The 17,584-nt window shown below is 35.1% G+C and overlaps 1 protein-coding gene across 4 annotated transcripts; it reads left to right on the top strand.

Annotated features, from left to right (window-relative positions):
• Positions 1–14,120: 14,120 nt before the first annotated feature.
• On the top strand, positions 14,121–16,425 carry LOC121985748 (dynein light chain LC6, flagellar outer arm-like). 4 transcript variants are annotated; one of them, XR_006113259.1, is made up of 3 exons: positions 14,134–14,485; positions 14,577–15,003; positions 15,175–16,425. XR_006113259.1 is itself a non-coding variant. In XM_042539367.1 (3 exons), the coding sequence occupies exons 1-2, from the start codon at positions 14,348–14,350 to the stop codon at positions 14,730–14,732; spliced, it is 294 nt and encodes a 97-aa protein (XP_042395301.1). In that variant the 5' UTR covers positions 14,141–14,347; the 3' UTR covers positions 14,733–14,752; positions 14,858–15,100. The 4 variants fall into 4 exon arrangements, 2 of the variants coding, with proteins under 2 accessions (XP_042395302.1, XP_042395301.1); XR_006113258.1 differs by lacking the exon at positions 15,175–16,425 and adding an exon at positions 15,154–15,172; XM_042539367.1 differs by lacking the exon at positions 15,175–16,425 and having other exon boundaries at positions 14,141–14,485; positions 14,577–14,752; positions 14,858–15,100.
• The last annotated feature ends 1,159 nt before the right edge of the window (positions 16,426–17,584 follow it).

Genomic DNA, 17,584 nt, shown 5'->3' with positions numbered 1-17,584 from the left:
TATGTTTTTCGATGTTGTGTTTTTTTTGTTTTATTTTTCCTTGTGATTTGATTGCTCCTTTTGGTTAACCTAAAGTTATTTTAGGAAATTAAATATTAGTTTTCCATAAAAGGTTTTGTCTAGTCGGTGGTGGTTGCTCCCATATCCAAGAAGGTCGTGTGCCTCACCACGTCAGTACTGGGAACCAATTATGGAAATTAATATTTAATGGAATAATAACTTAAGGTGATTTGGGTCGAACGTGTTAAGTTCCGCAGGAGACCCAAGTCAAAACCTAAAAGAACGAATAGATTAAGTTTTGGATCAAACGTGTTAAGTTCCGCAGGCGATCCAAAATTTAATTTAAAAGAACACATGGTAGCTAAGAAAAGGTTCAGACCTTTGTACAAAATTTTTGTACAGTGGAACCTCTAGGTTTTCCGAGTAGCAACCAACAATATTAACTAGCATCATAGTGAACTCCTAGAATCATTCTCCCTAACCAATTTTACCTTCACTCACTTATGCTCCTTCTCTCTATACTATATTCTCTCTCTCTCTCTATCTCTCTTTTCAAGCGTTAGTGACTGAATCACTTTTTGATTTTCTAGATAACTCGTCGTGTGAAGTCAACTAGTGCTTAATCATTAGTCCCTGTGGGATCAATATTTTATTACTTGACGATAATCGTGCACTTGTGAATTGTACACATCAAATTTTTGGTATTGTTGCTGGGAATTGTTTCTAATTAACATTAGTTGATTAGCATATGAGTTATTCTAGACTTGTTAATAGATTTTTCATTTTATTGTTTATTTTTATTTATTCATTTACTTTTCTTATCATTAGTTTATAGTTTAGTTTTACCTTTCCTTAATTTCTACATTTTCTTTCTTTTTCTTAATTCTATTTTTTCTCATAATTGTTTTAGATATCCATGAGTAGTAATATGTCAAACAGACCTTTAAGAGAATTTTCTACACTTATTTCTGTAAGATTTATGTCTCCCATTGTGCAACCTCATATTGAAGTAAAAAGTTTTCAACTAAACCCAGAATTAATTATCATAATACAATGTCACAAATTTGGAGGAGAAGTATCAAAAAACTTACACCTACACCTTGAAGAATTTTTTTGAATATTGTAACATGGTAAACTATGAAGGAGTGTCAGCAGATGCAGTTTAGTTGATGACATTTCCTTTCAGTATCAAGGATAGAGCAAGGGCTTCGTTTTATTCTCTCCATCCTCAAAGCATTACAAGTTGGGAACAATTGGTGCAATAATTTTTTAATTATTTTTTCCCTCTATGCAAAATAGTTTACATGAGGAATTGCATCACAAACTTTGCTTAGGTAGGTGGAGAATCACTATTTAAAGCATGGGTCAGATTCAAAAGTTTGCTAAGACAGTGTCCCCACCATAGTTTGGAAAAATATCTAACTTTGCATATTCTACAAGGAAATTTCTGTCTTAGATAAGTGTTTATTGAATTCATTAGCCGAAGATTCTTTTATAAAGAAAAGTTTGGACGAAGCATATACATTAATTGATCAAGTGACATTAAACCTCTAAGAGTGGTCAAACAAAAATTGGATGGAATCTCCCCCAATAATTTTAAAAGTGCGAGCCAAGAATGAAAGTATGTCTGTTAAACAAGATCTTTTGCAACTGTCTAAGAATGTTGAACATCATGAAGATATTATCATAAAGCTACAAAATGAGGGATTCAAACAGTTGGAGGCTAAGATTATTAAAAATTAAACCTCACTTAATCAACGAAAATATAATTTAAATTAATCAAACTTAACCAAATTTAAACTGAACCTTAATTAATTTTTAAATTCCAAACTCTTAATAATTTTCAAATGTTAATTAACTTTTAAATCATAATTACTTTTTAAATTTTAATATCAAAATCTTAATTATTTTCAAATGTTAATTAAGCTTCAAATCATAATTAATTTTTAAATTTTAATCTTAATTATTTTTAATATTAATTAATTTTCAAATCCTAATTAATTTTCAAATCTTAACTATTTTCAAATATTAATTAAAAGTTTTAAAATTTAATTATTCAAATTTAAATATTTTGAAATCCAAACATAAATATTTGTTCAAAATTCAAGCTTAAATATTCAATCTTAAATATTTTTCAAAATTCTAAATTAAATGTTCAATATTAAATTTTAAATTTAAATATTTCTCAAAGTCAAAAATAATATTCTCAAACTTAAAATTAACTTAAAAATTAACTTAACTGCATCTCACACAAACTCATAAACTAAATATGTTTGATAATATAGAATGAGTGAGATGGAAAATCAAGAAAATAAATAATTACTTCCATATTTTTTTTTTTACTTTTTCATGCTTGAACTCTAGAGTCATAGTCATTAATCAAGACATTAAATAAATTATTTAAGTTATCTATGAATATGTTTGATAACATAGAATGAGTGAGATGGAAAATCAAGAAAATAGATAATTACTTCCATGTTTTTTTAACTTTTTCATGCTTGGACTCCGATCATAGTCATTAATCAATGCATTAATTAAATTATTTAAGCTCACTATTCTCTACAAATTACTTAAACTTTTTAAAAGAAAGAAATATGGAGTTGTTTTTTTTTAAATTAAGTTTTCTTTTGGGGTTATATTTCAAAAGAATGCTTATAAGTTAAGCTCTTTCAAAATCAATTACTTCTTCAAAATTTTAAGAAAAAATCTTTTCAAAGATAAGCATTTAACTAAGTATTTTCATAGAAACTCTTTTTAAAGCTAAGTATTTTTCAAAGAAAGTATTTTACAAAGCTAAGTTGTAAGATACGGTAAATTAAATAATAATAATTATTGGAGAAATAACCTTATTAGATTTTTCAAGAATTTTTAGAATTTTTTTGACATTTAAACAGAGTCCATATGACACATTTAATGGGATGAATCAATTAGGTTTGGGAAAAGCCTGTTTGGATTAACCATCTAAGTGGGAGTTGATTGAGGAATTAACTTAGGTTTAATTAAATTTAACCTAAACATTTAAATTAAAAACCTAAGTATATAACCTAGGTTGTTTCCACACTCCCAATCTTTCCGATCTCCTACTCATTCGATGCCACCTCTCCTCTCGCGGCGCCGATCGCTCATGCCGAGCGTCGTTGATCTCCTCAGCCAGCCTCCTCTCTTCATCTCCGGCGTAGATCCACATCAAAGCCCTCTTCCTCTCCCTTCTCCTCTCGGTGTCGCCGTCGACCACCAAGGCCTGATGCCCAGTTGTTGCCACCCTCATGAAGCTGTGATCCACTTGTAGCAGTGATCACTCATAGGGAAGAGGTAAAAGGGGTAACAAATCGCTTGATCTAGGCTTGGTTGACTTATGTTAGTTCTGATTAGAAGTTGGAATTCAGATATGGATGTGTTAATTGTGTTTTAGGATTTTTTTGGAGATCCGCGGCTTCACCTACCGCTGGCCATCAATTCTGACAGCTATTCCTCCGGCATTGAGCCAACAGGGGAGCATATGATATTTGGGTGAGTTGTTGGAATTGATTCAAGTTTGTTTAACCTAATTTGATTATGGAAATGCTTAAGGATAGCATATCTGATGTAATTGTGATTGTTTACGGGGTAATTGATTAATGATGATTATTTTGGTGATTTGGTTGATGTAGATGGTTACATGATTATTAATAGGATTATGGGATTGGTATTATGATTTGTTATGATGGATTGTTAATTAAATTGATATTGTGATTAATAGAATCATTAAATTGATATTGTGATTTAATTGGGTGGATTTCCATATATGGATCAGTTGATGAAAGGGTGATTAATAGTTAAGTTTGAAGAGTTCATTATCGATATCAAGGATCATTGGATTGATTATAAGAAGTGGAGTGTTTTAAAAGATGGATTTGTTATCTGATTGATTCAATTAGGGTTGATGATGGATTAAATTTGATTTAATTAAGGAAATTAGGATTAGTAGAAGTTAATCATTAATCAGAGTTAATCAATGATCGTATTTCGATTGATGTTACCCTAAATAGGTTTGGAGATTTGATTTAGCTATTTAATTCATATGTAATTAGCTAAATCTGTATATCATGTAATTATAGGACTTTAATACGAGATGAGCGTCTCGACGTGAGATTGGTTGTCATGATCAACAGATAAAGACGGGTACTTCTTACCTTGATTCTTTAGTTCTTTGACTTTAGTATATGAGCTATATTTGGATAGTAACTGTATTTATCTTGACTCCACTCATATTTTTCCTGAGCTTGCTACTTATCCACATGATCTTTGAGCTGATCAGATCCGTATCTATACAGTCTCTCGTTTGTCATCTTGGATATTTATAAGATACTATATACATGCTTACTTACTTTGATTGTTGTTTATTCACATACCTTATTGAGTATGTTAGCTTATTGTATCATACTTGATTTTCGTTTATATATATATGATGACCGTTGCAACTTGTGCATCATATCATTGCATGCATATTGACAATCATTATCTCGCTTGTGGTGTGAGAGAGTCGTCAATCAGTTTAGCGTTGCACACTCGGCCACTTATGGGTAGTGGTAGCTGGAGGAGATGTCGCTTGTCCTATAGTGTTCCCACTCGGCTATTCATGGGTAGTGGTAGTTGGAGATGCGAGCAACATGGACCCCATTGCTACATAGCTAGTTAGCTACAAGCACCTGTCCACTCGGCCACTCGAGAGTAGTGGTAGCTAGAGTGTATACAGTTGTCATTATTTCGGCCTCTCGACCATACAGGGGTCATGGTGGTGAGGGATGGGCAGGAGTGACCATCCGTGCATACACTTTTATTATTATACCTGCTGATGTTGTTGATTACTTACTTATGCAGTTGTTTTATTATATCCATGTGATATACTCACATATGCTGAGTTATATACCTGTTGTATGTACTTAGGCACTGGCTTACTTGTTAGTATTATGTATATACCTCACATATTACTCTTGTAGTTATGAGCAATACTATAGCAGATCCTCATTATCCTTGACCTAGTATTACTAGCCTAGGATATTGTTTCAGGTATATACATTTACTATGATATCACTGTAATATTTGCTATTTTTCCTATGAGATTGTATACCTTTATATCTCTAGTTCTTTACTATATTCATGCACTACTGTTTATTACTTGCTGAGTCCTAGCACTCACCACTCCATGAACTAGTTTTCTTTTACCAAGTAGCAGGTAAAAGATTTATAGAATCACCTGAAGATCTTGTCCGCCAGTCCCTTGTTACATCGAGCGACTTCTTCTGTTATTGCTTCCGTTCGCATTATTGGCTTTGGACTTGTTCATATATATGTATCTTTTGTATGGAGTTTAGCTTTATGGTTTCTTGTATTTGGTTTGATATTGTGGTGTCAAGCCGAGTCGGCTTGTAATTAGTTGGTTTATGGTTTTGTGATCGTTATTTTGTGACTTCCGCCATGTTTTGTTACAACCATGTGGGATACTTATTAAACAACTACGTGGTTATGTTCTTATTGTTCCAGCCGTATGGGCTGTGTATATAACTATGAGGTTGTGTATGTTCCAATCGTGTGGGTTGTTGATAGCTTGTAAGTAGCCTTGTGACATTGTATACTATTTCATTTGTCATTGCTACAGAAGAAGTGTTGTCCGATTTTCATTGGACAACCTTACCCTCGGAGCGCGACAACATTTAGCTAAGTATTTTTCATAGAAACTCTTTTTAAAATTAAGTATTTAGCTAAGTATTTTTCAAAGAAAGTCCTTTACAAAGCTAAGTATTTAGCTAAGTTTTTTTAAGAAATTAGTTTTTAAAAGCTAAGTATTTTAAATATTTAGCTAAGTTTTTTTTAAAATATTTTTTTAAAAAAAAAGATAAGTATTTTAAGTATTTAACTAAATATTTTTCAAAGAAATATTTTTTAAAACCTAAGTATTTAGCTAAGATTTTTTAAGCTAAATATATTTTTTGAAAAGTTAAGTGCTATTTTTAGGGAGAACTTAAAGGAAAAAAATTTTAAAAATTAACTTTTCAAATTTAAATTTTTTTTTGGGTGAAATCCTAGAGATGATGACTCTAGGTGAAAATCCTGGGGGTCGTGGATACTAGGTAGAAGTCTGGATGGGTCATGGATCGGACGTTCAGCATGAAGTCCTGAAGTCTCAGATGCTAAGCAAAAGTTCAAACGGTTTGGTGGACCGGTTTGACAAAAGTTAATTTCTCCTGAGAGGAGTAGGTAAGGATGTGTTCCCCGAAGAGGGAACAATAAGCGTCGGTCCAATCTAGAGTTTTAGTGAAACTCAAAGTCGGGACTGGACAGTCTGGAGATATCAAAGTTACTTTTTACATACTGTTTGTCTATTATTCTAACTATATTTTGCAAGAAAACTAACATTTTATAGGGTCAGATTTTTCCTTGTTCGATCAACCGAACATCCAGATTGGTTGACCGAACCCCAAGCAAACAGATCATATTCTAGCTCATGGTGAAGTTTCACCCAAGGGATTAGTCGATCGAACCTCGGGTTCAATCGACCGAACGGTGTTCAAACTGGATTGATCAGACCAGATAAGTCAAGGAGTGTCGAGGGTTCGGTCGACGAACAGCTGGATCAGTCGACCAAACAAAAAGCTTATCCGGAGCGGCAACATCTGGATGGAAAGCTAGGTGGATTCAGAGGGTTCAGTCGACCGATCAGGGGGATCGGTCGACCGATCAGCGTCGAGTCAAATAGTGATCCCAAGATTAATAGATCTGGATCAAGTTCAACTCAATTATCAAAGGGAGGCCCGACCAGCTACTTCAAACAATGATTCCAAGCATCTTTAGCTTCTGCGTGCAACTCCGATAACCTCTATGACGCCCGAACTTTGCTATGACGACGGAAAGCATGACCTTCCAGATCCTTAGAAGTCATCAGTATATTTTCAATTGTAGTACTTAAGTTATAAATATGCTATGCTCATATTTGTACTATTCCAAATTGATAGTGAATTGTCTAAAGTAAATACTTAACAAGTGTGAGTCTTGGAGTCGTCACAGACTCCTAACCAAGTAAAATTACTTGTGTTCCTGTGTATTCTTTTTCTTTCTTTTACTTATTTTCTGATATGTTTTATTCTATGTTTTGTGAAAATCGTGAAAGCCACGAGTGCTATTCACCTTCCCCCTCCCTCTAACACATCTCGATCCTACATATTGACGTCGTGCATGATAGGCATTAGTTGTGGGCTGACAAGAAGATGAAATTGATAAGATAAGAAGAGAAATCACAAAAAAAAACTATCGTTCTCTAATATTTTATTAAAAAAATAAATTTATTCAAAATAGAGGATAATTCCTCAAATAGCTAAACATGTGTATATAGACTATAAGAGTCAAAGAAAGGAAAAAAATTCTAATATATAAACCTCAATTGTAATCTTGTAAAGAAATGAAAGAAATCATTTTACAAAAAGAAAAATTCATAACATAATTCCTAACAAAAAGAAATTATCAAAACATGATGCTTATATAAATAATTCATAATCCTTAAAATACCTAACATACCAAAAATATCCTAAATACCATAAAATAAAAATTACTAAAAATAGTAAAAAGATATTTGGATTCTCCAAAAAGCGCATAAATGGTTTTTTTTAGACCCGAAACTTGGAGGTTATGAGTTCCCTATAACAAACATAGATTTTTAAATTCTACATGAGTAGGCATTGACAAAGCCTGATTTCAAGTCTCGAGTCAAAAGTTATGACCCGTTAAAGATTGGGTACTCCTAGGATATAATCCTATATCAAAGATCTGTTAGTACCCCAAGGTAGTTTTAATGTGATCAACCAAGCGAGGTTAGGTCCTATTGGTATTTAACCCCTGTGTCTAAGTGTGCAGGAACTTATGAACACAGGAAGTTAAGCGAAAGACGTAGCTAGCGAGAAGGATGCCACAGGAGAGAGCCAATGAGCTCGATGCATCTGAGGTATGAGGTGCTGCGGAAGAGTACAGGGGCGGATGAGAAGGAGGCACGCGGCATTCTCCGAGGGACGAGAAGCCGGAGTAGAAGTTTGCTTGAGAAGTCTGAAAGTTGGGTTCGAGTGAGCTATATTCCGGATGGTCGAAATCACCTAAGCAAGTGGAACCGGAGCGGAAGAGATGGACCAATGCTAGCGGAATCAGAGTGGAAGACTCAGACCGAAAAGACAACTGGGGTTGACTTTTGGTTTCGGGCGCTGGACCAAGTTCAGGTGCCCGGATCAGTTGGGCGCTCCCTGGGTGCCTCGCCCAGGGGGAGCCTTATTTGCAAGGTCAGGACGCCAGGAACCCTTCCGGCTGCCTGGACCAGGTATTTCATCCAAATGTGACGTGGCGCGTCCCATTGCGACGGGGATAAAAGTTTATCCCCCTCCAAGCGCCTGGACCCCTTCAAGGTGTCTCGACCAGAGCTACAAATTTATCCCTGATCCCAGAAGTTTAGAACAACACTTGTAATTGATTATTCTTTAGTCTTGTTCTATAATTGAGTGATTCAACTGTTGTAAGAAACTTCTCCGCTTGAAGGAAATTGTTTAGTGAGTTTTTCATTTTCCTTGGATTAACAACCACCTCGGTTGTAACTAAATAAATTCTCTAAGCCTCTTTCTTCTTTAATTAGTTTTCTTTTGTATAAGTGTTTATGTTAATATAGCTATAAAGTCGAGAAGAGTTTATCTTTATTATGTAGGCTATCCACCCCCTCTAGCCGATTTCCAAGGGACCAACAAGTGGTATCAAAGCCCAACAGTTTCAGGAGGATTAATCGTCAAACGAAGCACAAGAGGTGACTGGACCGAGCATCAACCCACCGAAGTTCGAGGGGAAACTCGCGAGACGGGATCTGCTTAGGAACCATATCAGCAACATCAAATTAGAAGAAGGAGAAACCATTGCACACCTTCACTCAAGAATAAAGGAACTCATCACCGGACTCTCGAATCTTGGAGAAAAGGTAAACAACTAAGATTTGCTAAGGTACGTGCTTAACACATTTCCTAGGACTACTAAATGAGTACCATTAGTAGATACTTATTATATATCTAAGGATATAGAATTAAGTACTTTAAAAGAATTATTTTCAACATTTGAAGTCCATGAAATAAAATGTGCAAATCTAAAGAAGGAGCCAAAGTACAACATTGCCTTAAAGGCAAAAATGGACGAATGAGATTCTGAACCTTCTCTCAATGACGATGAAACGACACTCATGGTAAGAAAAATTTTAAAAATTATTTAAAACTAATAAATTTAATCAAGTGCAGAGTAACAGAAGAAAAAGAAAGATAAGATGTTGTCACTACAATGAAGAAGGACATGTGAAAGATAATTGCCCTAAATTGAAGAGCAAGGATAAGAAGGACAAGGAGAAGAACAAGAAGCTAGCCCAGACCAAGTATAATCTAAAAGTGACATGGGACAAAACATCGTCCGAATCGGAGATAGAAGCCCATGTCGGACTTGCGCTAGTGGCAAGTCACCAAGAAGACGAAAACGAAGCAAGCTCATCCAAAATGAGCGTCGATGAAGGGGGTGACATTGGAAGAAATCAACACTTCAGGGGGAGCTTCAGATTACTAGATTGACAAGGTAAGTCAAGTACGGTCTCTTCCCCCTGACAAGTTATTTCAGTTCGTAAAAATGTTATCGAAAAATTATTGTAAGTTAGAAAAAGAAAATAAAGAGTTAAAATCAACCTTAGCTATCTTGTCGATTAGAAGATCTCGACAAAATAAACATTAAAATTTAAATTTTAAAAATTAAAAATTAAAAATAGAAATAGAATATTTGAAGGAGCATACATACTCACATGTTCAAAATATTAGAAGATATAATGGTTTAAATTGGCATTTTAAATACCATAAGGGTCAAATTAGGAAAATATCACAGAAATATATTCCTAATTTTTTTATTAATCTTGTAGGAAGGAATCTATTTTGTGTTTCAAAATTATATTTAAATTAATTATTTTTTGGGGGCTTTCAGAAAGAAAATTAAATATTTACTTTCATTAAAAGGCTTTGTCTAGAATTGATTGTTGTTCTAATAACCACGAAGGTTTAGTATCTCGCCACAACCTGGAATCCAATTACTGAAATAAATGTTTAATTACTAACTGTGAAGCATTTAATTAAAAAAAAAATTATCTAATGCTTTCAAACAAATTGTTAGAAATTATTTAGAAGATAATTTTTTATAAAGAAAATTTCATCATTTAGTTGTACAAAAATTTTAAAATATTTTCTATTTTTTAATTTTTATGTGAAAAATTATCATATTTCTAGAAAAAATTATTTTTTGTGAAAAATTATATGTCTGCTCAACCCTTAGTATTTTTTTAAAAAATTCGTTATTAGACTCCAGATTTTTCAAAAATTTTTAATAGTATTTTCCCTTAGACATTGTTTTAGATTTTTTTTTATTTTAAAGTACCCCATTTTTAATGTGATTAAAGGGGGAGAAGTGAATATTAAGTCTAGGGGGAGGGTATCATTAATTTTTGTAATTTTTGCACATTATTATTTGTAAAATTTAACTTGTTATTAGTTGTTTATGTTTATTTTATCCTAACTTAACTTGGATTGTTCACATCAAAAAGGAGGAGATTGTTAGTACCCTAAGGTAATTTTGATGTGATTAACCAAGTCAGGTTAGGTCCTGTTGGTATTTAACCTCTGTGTCTAAGTGTGTAGGAACTTAGGAGTACAGGAAGTCGAGTGAAAGACGCAGCTAGCGAGAAGGACGACACGGAAGAGAGCCAACGGACTCGGTGCATTTGAGGTACAAGGGGCTGTGAAAGAGTAGGCGGGCGGATGAGAAGGAGACGCGCGACGTTCTCCGAGGGACGAGAAGTCAGAGTGAAAGTTTGCTCGAGAAGGCCAGAAGTTGGGTTCAGGTGAGTCCTATTCCGGATGGCCGAAATCACCCAAGCGAGTGGAACCGGAGCGGAAAACCCGGACCAATACGAGTGGAACCAGAGCTAAAGACATGAATCAAAAAGTCAACTGAGGTTGACATTTGGTTCCAGGCACCCGGATCAACTGGGTGCCTCTGGGCGCCTTGCCCAGGGGGAGCCTTATCTGCACGGTCCGAGCGCCCGGAACCCTTCCGGGCGCTCGAACCAAGAATTTAATCCAAACGCGACATGGCGCGCCCCGTTGCGACGGAGATAAAAGTTTATCCCTCTCCAAGTGCCTGGGCCCTTTCTAGGTGCTCCGACTAGGGCTATAAATACATCCCTAGTCCCAGAAGTTCAGAACAACACTTGTAATTGATTATTCTTTAGTCTTGTTTTGTAATTGAGTGCTTCAACTGTTGTAAGAGGCTTCTCCGCCTAAAGGAAATTGTTTAGTGAGTTTTTCATCTTTTTTGGATTAACAACCTCCCCGGTTGTAACTAAATAAATTTTCTGAGCCTCTTCCTTTTTTGATTAGTTTTCTTTTGTACAAGTGTTTATGTTAATATAGCTATAAAGTCGAAAAGAGTTTGTTTTTACTGTGCAGATTCTTCACCCCCTCTAGTCGGTCACCAATAGACCAACAAGATCCATTTCACTTTATTGATCCAATCAACGAAGCCCTCTGCTTGAAACATACCAAGAAATTTGGACAGATCAACCCAAAAATTGAGGTCTCTATAAGATTCCTCTCGACCACAACATTACTAGTGTGTTGTAGTCTACTGGTGATATGAATTCTCGAAGATAGACTCAGATCCACGATATGAGTTCTCACGATCTTCGAAATCTCGCCTCGCTAGACGGTAGGTTAAATTTGTAACTTGCCTATTTAAATCCTCAATTGTCATTATGTCATGAACGTTATAACCATGATGCTTGGCTTATTCAATTGAAACCTGACTGTTATTACGACCACGACGACCATTTATTGGATCTGACATACTTTGATACCAACTGACGCCGATCAAGATAACAATTATCCTACGAACTGACGAAAAGGAAAATTTGAGAAGATAAGAACAGAAATCACCGGAAAATCAAAGAGAACCCCATCGTAAGTTTTACCAAAAAAGGAAACTTCATTAAAAATAGAGGATCATCCATCTAACAGCTGCATATAATACTTATATAGATAAATCTTAATTCATAAATATCTAAAATATTATCAAAATAGAAATTACTAAAAATATAAAAAGATGTTTAGATCCTTCGAAAAGATTCTAAATGAAATTTAGGAATTACATGTTCTCGATAACAAATATATATTTTTAAATTTGGCACTCATGAGGACAGATATGACTTGATTGTGATTTTCTAGTAAAAAATATGGCCTTTAAAATTTAAAAGGTTTTATTGAATTGATCCGGCATCCACGATTAGATGAAGATAATTAGGGCACTTTTGATTCTAAGGTTCATGCATCTCCTTTTGTGGTTTTAGAAAATGAGGGGAAATGGAATTGCTCTTTCATATATCTTGTGAGTGAATCCATGAATCCACTACACTATAATTTGTCATCCAAATAGCTGCATGAGGCTAGCAATTTGCCCCACCATGAGATCTGGTGGAAACAAGCTCATCCACGCCGCTATGAAACAAGCGAATCCCTAAGCGTTGAATTATTCATTAGCATCCATATTATTTTTTTAAAACATAAAATTTATCTTAAATTTTATATTATATATGAAAAAAAATTATATCCATTTATCTATTCTTCATATTTAAATTTTAGTACTTCGAGGGAATAAAATTTATTCTATAAATATTAAAATATCATTTAATTTAGAAAAGAAATAAATAAAGAACATAAATTAGATAATAAAAAATAGATATTATATAGAAAAGAGAGAAAAATAATAATAAAAAATAAAGATAGGAAAAATTATAGGAAAGTTAATATATCATGTAGTTAAAATTGAATATGTAAATTTAATAAACTAATTTTTTTATTTTAAATTTTAAATTTTAAATTTTGGATAGAAAATCTAATATGAATGCTCGTGTATAGAGATGACAATGAGATTGATTTAAATCTGACTTTGTATTAAATTCGACCTGTTCAGGACGAATTTAAACCTGGTCAAATGAATTACGAGATGAGTTATAGATTTCAATAAAAGTACCCCAAACCTGCATCGTATTTAATAATAATAATAATAATAATAATAATTTATATTATATAATATAAAATATATAATAATATTAATTTATTATTGAATTATATATTTTTTTAAATTTAACGGGTTGACAGGTCCAATTCATTATGGATCCATTGGATTTTGAGCGGAATCTTGCTTGGATGAGTTGAAAAATTAGATGGGTGGGCCCGAATTCAGGTTTTTTTGACGAGATGAATTTTGGGATTAACCAAATCTGATTCCTATTACCCTCCCCACTCTTGTACTCTCTCCATCTGGACTGAATATGGCTTAGTTGGCGGCCTTCAGTTAAGATTGGGTATGCAATATCTTGTTCGCCAGTCTAAACGAAGCTGTCATTGCTCATTACCAAAGTGCATATTCCAAACATTCTCCTGGGACATATTGACGAGAACGTTGAAGATAAATATATTCATCTTTTACCACCATACTCCAAACATTCTCGTCACGTCTGGTCTATCTGGTCTATCTGCGAAACAACATGAATATTTCTTTTATCAAATAATTATTGTCATTACTGCGGTTCACATGGATCCTCGCTTTCTCCAAATTCTCATGCCGTAAAGTTTAGCTGTTGTAGGTTTGGGTGAACAAAATTTTAATTAAATTGACATAATTGATTGAATCGATCCATTAATTTAAAATTTTATTTTTTTAAAATCGATCTACAAACCCAATATAATAAATTTAACAATCAATCAGTATAATTGACTGTCCACATACTATTCAATTATTGATAATAATTCAATTGATTATTAAATTAATTGATTTTATATTATTAGATTTGCTCGATTTTATCGTTAAACTTTTGTCTATTCCATTTGTTTAAAAAAATCAATTAATTTGATTGTCATAGAATGCTAAACCCTAATTGTAGAAATTAACAATATTATCTTGCAGAGGAAGACAGAATTAAACGGCGTCTTATCTTTACAGTTAGTGCCATGTGGCGAGGACTGCTCGTGGCACCTCAGAGCTCTTGAACTTGATTCTGGGAATGAATGCTTCTGTTTATCTGGGGTGGTCTCTGGATGCATTGGTGCTGGGTTCCTGTAAAGTGTACGTAGGAAAGAGAAAGAAGACATCTCAGAAAAGGAAGGAAAAAAATAAGAAATCCCCGGACACCTCCATCCATGAGCCGCTTATTAGCCTTCTCCTCCGGATCACTCATTTTTAGAAAGAAAAACGAGAAAAAAAAGGCAGAATGTTGGAAGGAAAGGCAATGATCCAGGACACAGATATGCCACTGAAGATGCAGCTGCAAGCCATGTCTTGTGCCTCTGTAGCTCTTGACCTCTTTGATGTTCTTGACTGCAAGAGCATAGCTGCTCACATCAAGAAGGTTCTGTCTCTCTTTCACTCTCTAGTGAACTTAGATCGGTTGTTGACCTTTTTCTTTTCCTCTTCTGGATTTGTGATGGTTGATCTGCCAGGAGTTTGATCTAAGTTATGGACCTGGATGGCAGTGCGTGGTGGGTTCCAACTTTGGTTGTTTCTTCACCCACACAAGGGGCACCTTCATCTACTTCTGCCTGGAAACTCTCAACTTTCTCATCTTCAAGGGAGCTGCTGGTGGTGGTGGTGGTTAGTTAGGGTTGGAAGTTCAAAAGTAATAAAGCTGTGATCTCCTCCCTCAAGTCTCACATGTTATCTGTGGAAATTTAGATGTTGTTCCTGTACAAATACTAGGCAAGGTTTCACTCTTCTTTTTCAGATCCAACAAACTTCTTCCCATGTTATTGAAAGGCATGCTTGTGCAAACAAACACCAACTGGGGATAGAAGTGGCTTGTTCATCACATTTGCTTCCAGGTTTCCAAGGATCAGATCTGCCATTGCATATAAAAATTGGGATTTTTAGGTTGCTTCCCAATTTTACTACCTACTTTTGTAGATAGCTTTGAAATGTTTGAGATATTGAATTTGATCCTGCAAAATGTCGAAGAAGTCGTTTTAAAGAGGGTATGTCTGTAACATTAGGAGCTCATTTGATTTTTTGTATTTTCTGAAGGTTTGTTTTTTTTCTCGCGAGGCGGCAGCGGACGTCGCCTAGCCCCAGCGAACAGCCGCCCTCCGCTTACGGACGGATAAGGCATGCGCCACCTTCCCTGCCCTACCCAAGGCCTCCACGTCGCCCCACCGCTATTTTCCAAAGCTGGCGCCGCCCTCCACCGGCCTTTCCCTTCCTATCCTGAGCCACTAACACCGCCGTCCACACCGACTCCATTCTCCCCCCTTTGCGTGACCGCCACCGCTGCTTCGATCTCCTCTCGGCCGCCATCCTCCACCAACACCGCCACCGCTGCTGTAGCCGCCCGACCACTGCCCACCCACTGGCACCACCCCGGCCGCCCATTTCTACGATCGCCGTAACCCTCAACGATATTCGTTTTCCCCTTCCCTCTTTAGAAAAGCAAACCTACCTATTATCTAAGTTTTATTTTAATTTTTATAAAAAAAAACTATTTTTTATTGCCCCGGGCTATGGTATAAGCAGCGGGACGGATTCCCCGGTAACGATGGTACTTGTGAGTCGTGACGCTAGCCGTCTGATCGGGCCCATCCGCTTCCCGATAAAGAATCTCAATTTTGAGATATTATTAACTTGTTATACCATAATTTTAGATGCTATAAACGTGTCTTCCACATAAATTTACCAGTTCTATTAATAGTTAATAGTCATTCTTAAGTTATCAATTTTGAATTGGCATGAAGATAGATTGACAGAGTTATTGAGATGAGCGGATCGTCTTTTATAATATTTTAGATATTATAAAAATTTTCACGGTACTAACTGAGTTAGTATTTGAGTATGAAATTATCATAATAGATTTTGGATTTAAATAGCGGGATTTGTCCTGTTAGGTTCTTTCACTTAGGAGGTCGTTTGATTGGACGAATGATTTTCATGATTTATTTTCTTTCATTATATTTGGAATAGTTTTGGAGAGGCTATGAACGAGGATTCTAACTTTTTGTCATAATTTTAAATGTCATAAAAGCCTTCCGGATTGATCATGTCCGAAGGCGTGAAGCTGGAAAATCGAAGATGTGGTAGTTTCGTTGATTGGATGAAGACCTCGCTCCTCTCTGCAAAACAAAATCAAATCAGGGAAGAGGTCTTAGCTTTGGTCCTCCGATGCTCAAGTCAGAAATAGAAGAAGACGGGAGAGTGAAAGTACTAGGGACAGAAATTTATCTTACCTTTTTTCATACTTGGCACTTTTTTATACCTTTCTTAGTGGCATTTCCTCTTCCCCTGTTTAATGTTATTAATTACCAACAGAAGGTGTCTTTGTCTTGACTTCTTCTTATTTAATGATAAATGAGGTATTCTCTTTCGTTTTCTCTTTACCTTATTAATTATCTGTCTTTTCTGTTAGAGTGTATACTAAAAGTCTAACTTTTGTAAAAAGAATCACATTGGTCAATATCTGTATTTATTTATTAAATGTAATTGTTCAATTAATTTATATAGTAGACAACATGGAGTGTGGTGTCACACTCAGAAGATCATGTTGTCAGTTCTCTATAAATTATAAACAGTTGCTCGCGACTAAGATGGAAAGGAACAAACCATCAGAATAGTCGTAGTGTAATTAAGTATTAGTTTATCTTGACTAATAAATTACATTGATACACTTTAAGTGTATTGAGTAGGATCATTTAGGTAAGTTTTTTTTGTACTGACTTAGTAAAAGAACTAGACCTTAGTTATTATGGAAGTGTGTGCTCTTAATCCTAATATAATAACAAGCACATATATTTAATATTTATTTCTTTGACTTATTAAAGGGTGAGGTTTAGCTCGATAAATCAATATGTCCGATAGGTTGGGAAATGATATTACTTATAGTGTGTGTTGTTGATTATAGAAGGAATCTGTGTCCTAGTTATCTAGGTTGAGAATGTCCCCAAGAGGAGCTCATAAGGATTGTCATGTTAAACTCTGCAGGTGGACCTAGTCCGACATGATAATAAAGTTGAGTGGTACTACTCTTGGAGCTAGATATTAATTAAGTGAGTTATCAGTAACTTACTTAATTAGTGGACATTCGTAATCTTAAACACAGGGAGACTAACACACTCATAATAAGAAGGAGTCCATAATGTAATTTGGGATTGGTGCGGTAGTACGGTAATAACTCTCTAGTGGAATGAGTTATTATCGATGAACTTGAGCTATGTGTTCGGGGCGAACACGGGATACTCAAGCTCATCGGAAGGTCAAAACCAATTTCTCCTCTAGGTCCCTGTCGTAGCCTTATTATAGCCTCAAGTCCATCCAAATGTAAGGCTCTTCTTGGTGTCCAAGAAGTGGGCCGGTCCAATGCTTGGTGACTAAGCAAGGGTCGGCCACATCCTCTCCTATAGGGGTCGGCCCTTTGCTTGGTGACCAAGCATGAAGGGGTCGGCCACAATATTCAAACAAGGAGGGTTGT

The sequence above is a fragment of the Zingiber officinale genome, chromosome 5B, assembly GCF_018446385.1.
Source record: "Zingiber officinale cultivar Zhangliang chromosome 5B, Zo_v1.1, whole genome shotgun sequence".
NCBI lineage: Eukaryota > Viridiplantae > Streptophyta > Magnoliopsida > Zingiberales > Zingiberaceae > Zingiber > Zingiber officinale.
Note: the sequence above shows the minus strand (reverse complement) of the source record. Positions and strands in the feature narration are given on the sequence as shown.